Source organism: Phoxinus phoxinus, assembly GCF_949152265.1.
Source record: "Phoxinus phoxinus genome assembly, chromosome: 2".
Taxonomy (NCBI): Eukaryota; Metazoa; Chordata; class Actinopteri; order Cypriniformes; family Leuciscidae; genus Phoxinus; species Phoxinus phoxinus.
Window position 1 is genome coordinate 53,959,534 of NC_136877.1, and position 7,500 is coordinate 53,967,033.

At 45.0% G+C, this 7,500-nt stretch overlaps 1 protein-coding gene across 6 annotated transcripts in view; it reads right to left on the bottom strand.

Moving 5' to 3' along the window:
* The window catches only part of nrxn2b (neurexin 2b), a 249,335-nt gene that overhangs the window by 69,971 nt on the left and 171,864 nt on the right, over nucleotides 1-7,500 (bottom strand). For all 6 annotated transcript variants that reach the window (XM_079603466.1, XM_079603464.1, XM_079603465.1 and 3 more), the window contains one exon: nucleotides 2,104-2,285. In XM_079603466.1, the coding sequence (XP_079459592.1) occupies nucleotides 2,104-2,285 (182 nt within the window). The remainder of the gene's footprint in view (nucleotides 1-2,103; nucleotides 2,286-7,500) is intronic.

The following is a 7,500-nucleotide window of genomic DNA, read 5'->3' on the forward strand; positions in this document are numbered from 1 at the left end:
TGAAGTGAGTTTATGCTTAAAACCAGAAAGAATATCTGCCAGTGGGGTCAGAAAAATAAACTTCTTTTTATTTGGATCAGTTTATTGAATTGAGGCTTCTGGACACTAGGAGAGTATAACTTTTATTCTTCATAATGATGGCCTCGTTTCTGAAACTGAAGAAAACAGAAGCTGTGTGTGTGTGTGTGTGTGTGTGTGTGTGTGTGTGTGTGTGTGTCTGTGTGTGTGTGTGTGTGTGTGTGTGCGTGCGTGCATGTGTGTGTGTGAGTCTTGAGGGCTAAAAGAGTTTCCTCCCACGCAGGGTAAAATTAATTGCCGTCCCCTCCAGACACCAACACACAGATTAATCACCGCACACCTTCACAAACACCACACTGCCGACAAACACACACACACACACACACACACACACACACACACACACACACACACACACACACACACACACACACTTTATCAGAGGAGTAGAACACACACACACAATTCCAAGGTCTTTATCACACCCAGAACACACACAAAAACACGGGTGTGTGGTGAGAAAGCAGTGATGGTTATCGGAGAGAAAGACGGACGCTAAAGGGTCAATAGCAACAACAGCCTGAGACCATCCGTCTGTCCTTCATCACACACTCTGAGAGACAATTACTGGAGAGACTGAGGACTGAGAAAATATGTTAGTAATTGATCTCAGAGAGAGAGAGAGAGAGAGAGAGAGAGAGAGAGAGAGAGAGAGAGAGAGAGAGAGAGACTGAGGACTGAGAAAATATGTTAGTAATTGATCTCAGAGAGAGAGAGAGAGAGAGAGAGAGAGAGAGAGAGAGAGAGAGAGAGAGAGAGAGAGAGAGAGAGACTGGCATTAGATTTGGGGTGAGAATTTGAGGAACACAGCTCCAGAGATCCAGATGTATTCAGTATGGACAGATGGGATAGATAGATAGATAGATAGATAGATAGATAGATAGATAGATAGATAGATAGATAGATAGATAGATAGATAGATAGATAGATAGATAGATGGAGTTCAGTCTAGTTCAATTCCCTGCATGTTGTGGCCAATTATACCATACAGAAGATTGAAAAAGATTTTTATGATGCATTTATTTCAGTGTATGGTTTGTGTATCTTAAGTAAATTTCACTACTAATTTTCTAGACAATGTTAGTAATACACTAGAGGTGTCTGAAAAGAAGGATTTTAAGGTAAATAAAAGCTGCATGTTTACCCAGAAGCCGGAGCATTCATTCACAGATGGAGATTGTGTACATATATCAGCACAAATGCTGTTTCACAAGCATCCCTTCATCACTCCACGTTCATATTACTGTGTTTAAACAATCACTGTAAGCCCTGCCCTCAAACATACACAGCCACTGTAAGCCCCACCCTCAAACATACACAGTCACTGTAAGCCCCGCCCTCAAACATACACAGCCACTGAACGCCCCGCCCTCAAACATCCTAGACACTCACTGATAGCCCCGCCCTCAAACATACACAGCCACTGTAAGCCCCACCCTCAAACATACACAGTCACTGTAAGCCCCGCCCTCAAACATACACAGCCACTGAACGCCCCGCCCTCAAACATCCTAGACACTCACTGATAGCCCCGCCCTCAAACAGTCACTGATACCCCGCCCCCAAACAGTCACTGATACCCCGCCCTCAAACATCCTAGATACTCACTGATAGCCCCTCCCTCAAACAGTCACTGATACCCCGCCCTCAAACATACACAGCCACTGAACGCCCCGCCCTCAAACATCCTAGACACTCACTGATAGCCCCACCCTCAAACATACACAGTCACTATAAGCCCCACCCTCAAACATACACAGTCACTATAAGCCCCACCCTCAAACATACAGTCACTGTAAGCCCCACCCTCAAACATACACAGTCACTATAAGCCCCACCCTCAAACATACACAGTCACTATAAGCCCCACCCTCAAACATACAGTCACTGTAAGCCCCACCCTCAAACATACCCAGTCACTATAAGCCCCACCCTTTAAATGTACACAGTCACTGTAAGCCCCGCCCTCAAACACACAGTCACTGCAAGCCCACGCCCCCTCAGGTCCCCAGGCATCCCTCTTACTATGTGAAGCTCCAGATAGTCTCCGAGGCTCTCGACGCTCTCCACCCGCACCAGGACGGCCTCCTTGAGCTGAGTACTGAAGCCCACAGCCAGCCGGTCGGCCCTCGTGCTCGGCCGGTCGTTCGGGGGCCACGAGTATGTGATGAGGGCTCCTCCGCGGCCGAAGATGTAGGTAGTCCCGGCTGAAACACACAGAGAATCAGTGTTAGATGAAACACTCTGACAGCTGGATGAGCTCAGCACGGAGTTTGAACACAGCAGTGAAGATCAGCGTCAGTAAGTAACCCTTGTTTACTGTTCAGTCCATGAGCAGTGAGTGAATGTGAATGTTTGAAGGTCACTGCATCTCTGCTCGTGTAATGAGGCGACGCTGAGCTCATGTGTGCTTCCATCTGCTTTAATCAGTCATTGTTCAAGAGACTTTCCAAGCGTCTGGCTCTGCAGGTTTCAGACCAATCAGCACCTGAGAACGTGTAGGACCTTCATCAGAGCCCACGTCTCACACATCCAACACACATCTTACAAAAACACCATTCCCCATGATGATAATTCAATCATTTCAATTCAAACATGCTGATGACACAAACAAGTAAAAATATCATATCAACAATACACAAACAATAACTGAGAAATAAAAAATAGAAAGAGTTTATGCAAAAATACTGCAAGAAAACGAGCTTGAAGGACACATTCAACTGTACAAAAGATGTTCGTTTCAAATAAATGCTGTTCTTTTGAACTCTCTGTTCATCAAAGAATCCTGAAAAATGAAATGTATCACGGCTTCCACAAAAATCTGAAGCCTCTGTTCAACAGATAATAATCATAAATATTTCTTGAGCATCAAATCATCACATTGGAATGATTTCTGAAGGATCATGTGACACTGAAGACTGGAGTAATGATTATTGCTACTGCCATCCCTCTAGCGAATACAAATGTGTTTAAGAGCTCCCGAATTACCCGTGGCAGATCTACACAGGTGGAGCTGGGGAAGGGGGAGGGTTTCTGAAAGCGCTGCACTGCTACAGGAGGTTGAGCAGCGAGCTCATTGGCTACTGACACAGCAGGAATCACCAATCAGCTTTGCCCTACAGAGAATGATATCATTGCGAGCGAGTTAAGAACCAGCCTGCACCATCTAGAGTTTCATGACAGAACTTTGTGTTTCACTATTTCACACATAATTGTCTTGCTAAGCTAGAGAGACCCCAAACTTTTTAATATGTATTTATATTAATGCACTTACACTGCATTTAAAGGGGAAATATCATGGAAATCTGACTCTTTCCATGTTTACCTGCTATAATCGGGTCCCGGTGCTTCTACCAACCCAGTAACTTAGTTTTGGTGAGCCATTCATGTCAAAGAATAAGCCAATCAGATTTCACTCTCATTCTGACGTATGAAGAGGATCTTATTATAACATTAACGACCCTTAATCTGCACGTTTATAACATTACCGGCCCTTAATCTGCACGTTTATAACATTACCGGCCCTTAATCTGCACGTTTATAACATTACCGGCCCTTAATCTGCACGTTTATAACATTACCGGCCCTTAATCTGCACGTTTATAACATTACCGGCCCTTAATCTGCACGTTTATAACATTACCGGCCTTTAATCTGCACGTTTATAACATTACCGGCCCTTAATCTGCACGTTTATAACATTACCGGCCCTTAATCTGCACGTTTATATATATCCGGCCCTTAGGCCTCATCCACACTACTGCGTTTTAGTTCAGAAATGGAGAATTAAAGCGAATACGATCTCCGTCCACACCAGCGGTTTAGCTGCGTATTAGAATTGATCTCCGTCCACATTAAAACGACTGAAAACGCGGATCACGTGACCACTCTCCAACACTGGGCGTGTGCGTGCCGGTGTACACAGGCGCATGTAGGCAGTTATAAGATTGTAAAATGCAGAATTGACTTGCACAACAGCTGCTAGCAAACACATCAACATCAGTAACGCTTGTAATTCGTTATCCATGTTGCAGTCGCGAACGTTACGTAGTCCAGGCTGTTTTTGTATGTTTTCTTCCCGGGGACGGGTCATGTGATGGGTGGCTGACGAATCAGTGAATATTCGCCATGAAGATTCGCCATGACTGATGACACCCAATCATAGAGCCGAGCGTGAGCCTCTGCGTCAGCGTTTCTAAAGTCCTCCGCTTCGACCGTCTTCACTAAAACGCCCTCCGGAGATTCAAAACGCAAAGCGGGGTCGGAGGGTTTTTAAACTTCTCCGTTTTAGGTCTTCGTTTTTGCCGTTGTAGTCTGGACGGGAGGTGCAAACGTAGCAAAAGATCTCCGTTTCTGAACGAAAACGCAGTAGTGTGGATGGGGCCTTAATCTGCACGATTACACACACCAGCCGACATTTGGTTCCTCAAGCCACAGCAGAGACCAGTTCTAACGCGACGGCAGAAGATCCAGCAAAGCATGAAACTGTTCTGTGGTCGAGCACAGACTGAACACTAGTGACCAGAACATGTCAGCGCTGTCTTATAAACCCCTCAGGAACTGTGGACACTTGTGTAAGAGTTCAACATGATGATGAGATGATCAGTGTAACTCCACAACAACTACAGAAATGTCTCCGCTAACATCCAGAAACTCTCCCTGAGTCTCTCCGTAAGGCTGCACTCGCTACTGGTTATTCTGGGATTCTGGATGAGTGAGATTGGCCGGTTCTGTTATTGTCGGAGTTTCTGAAGCTCGTGTAAAGGCCCCGCCTTCTTCTGAACAGAGGCGGAGCTGCAGCACATTTGCATTTAAAGAGACACACACAAAAACGGCTTGTTTTGGCTCACACCCAAAAAGGGGCACATTTGACGAGATATAATAAATTATCCGTGGGATATTTTGAGCTGAAATTTCACACACACATTCTGGGGACAGCATAGATTTATATTTATATCTTGTGAAAAGGGGCTTAATATGGAATCGAACCCATGATCCTGGCGTTGCTATAGGCCTATTCTCTAGTGTTTGAGGTACAGGAAAGTTGAAAGTTAATTTTGAAAATCAGAGCATGTGAAGATGAGGACCGAACCGTTCAAGAATGTCAGCCGGATTAAGAGCTACTAATTCATCCTGGAGAAAAAAAATAATAAATTGAAAGACAGAAATAAAAGCAGGATTTGTGAAGCGTCTCATGTGACTCTCGAGCATCATTCATCAGCCACACCTCGACAATTACAACCTGGCCAAGAAACTCTGTCACAAGCCACCGATTCAGAAACAAGCAAGCGTTTAGAGTTGATTCAGAGCCCAGACTCAATCGGCTCCTTCGCTTCCCTCGGGCCAAACCCGCTGCAGACTCCTGCTGCTAGTTGTAGTATCTGGCAGCGACTAATTATCAGAGGAAAAACATCAGAGGAAATACAAGAGCCTCATGGGAAAGTGAGCGAGGGGGAGGAGAGAGGAAGGCACTGAGTGGCTTTAGAGAAGGAGAACAGAAGCAGAACGAGAGCGACTTTCCTTTCATCATGTCTGTTCTGTTCTCATGCAGTGACGTCATCAAAACCCGCTCGAGTCCAGTCGAATGCAAAGACAAAGAGAGAATGTAAAATGGCTGCCGGGAATGGAGAGAAGACATGTTGAGTCTCTCTCCTCACTATCCTTCCAATCTAATTTTCTTTTCCTCATGAATATGAAGCGTGACTGAAATGAGAGAGAGCCGCGGGGGTACACACGAATGCAGGAGACGCTCGTTCTCACTCCAGCACACACACACCTGTGTACACACACACGATCGTGAGCTGACGCTGCTATTCCATCACATTCACGGACATAGAAACATGTCATGATGGTCTTCTTAACTCGACCTAACTCGACTAAACGACTTCTAAAAAGTAGTTTGATCATTATTGATGCTTCAGATGATTGACATTAACTTAGTTACATTCATGTACAGTGTACACTGAAAATACAGAACCATTTAAACCTCAGATTTTCAACAGTCATCTGCATAATTTATGCACGCCGCACTGCATGCTGGGAGCTACTGAGTGTGTTCAGTTCAGTATACTGACTCAAACCTGTCTGAACTTCATTAACTAATGGAAGAGTCACATCTACAGACCAGGATACCACAGAGACTTTTCATACAAGAACACACCTAGCAACCACACAGGCACCCTAGCAACCGCACTGCCCATCACTGTGCAGAGAACAGACTGTGTTGACTGGTGTGCTTTGTCCAGTGATGAATTATAATGACTCCAGCTGATAATGAAGAGTGTATTGATTGTGTTAATATTCTTTATCTCTCTCTCTCTCTGTGTGTGTGTGTGTGTGTGTGTGTGTGTGTGTGTGTGTGTGTGTGTGTGTGTGTGTGTGTTGTGTGTGTGTGATTAATCAGTGTATGAGTCAGAGACACTCGGGACAGCTGTCAGATGAACGTGTGTTTGATTTTAACACGCTTAATTGCTGTTATTGGAAGAACTACACATAAACAATCTGGATTCCAAGAAAAGAAGAGTGACGACACACACACACACACACACAGAGACACACACACACACACACACACACACACACACACACACACACACACACACACACAATGAAAATTTGAATGTGTAAATTAAATTGTATATTCGAGAATCATTATTTCTGGATGAATTAACCCTTTCCATATCAAGTTTTACTTTATCAGATGCTCGATATCAGATCAGGTCTGTGTTCCTGCAGTGATGGAGATCGATGGAGCGCCGGAAACACACACGTCTGATCTGCTGAGATCAAAACACACACCGTGATCAGCAAGCAGGACCTGAGTGAGAGCAGGCCTTTCATCAGCCGCCAGATCGATGAACACGCGCCCTCAATGACAAATGCGGAACAGTTAGTTGATGCGTTCATGGCCTCAAGGCTAGATTATTGTAATGCTCTACTGGGTGGTTGCCCTGCACGCTTAATAAACAAACTACAGCTAGTTCAAAACGCAGCCGCTCGAGTTCTTACCAGAACCAGGAAGTATGACCATATTAGCCCCGTTCTGTCAACACTGCATTGGTAAAAATTCTGGAACAGTCTTCCTACCATTGTCCGGGAAGCAGACACACTCTGTCAGTTCAAATCTAGACTAAAGACACATCTCTTCGGCCTAGCATACACATAACACATTATAGACTTCTATAACTCAATGTTAGGCTGCATAGTTTAGAACAGCCGGGACCGGGAACACTTCCCGTAATCCTGATGTACTCGTTACATCATAAGAAGGATGGCGTCTACGCTAATGTTAGTCTCTCTGTTTATCCCGAGGTTTACCGCTGTCCACCGGAACCAGATCTGATGAAGGACCAGCGCCACTCGACGACACCGCAGTGCTGAAGTGTCACTACTCTCTCTCTGTGGAGAACTCCTTCTCCTTCC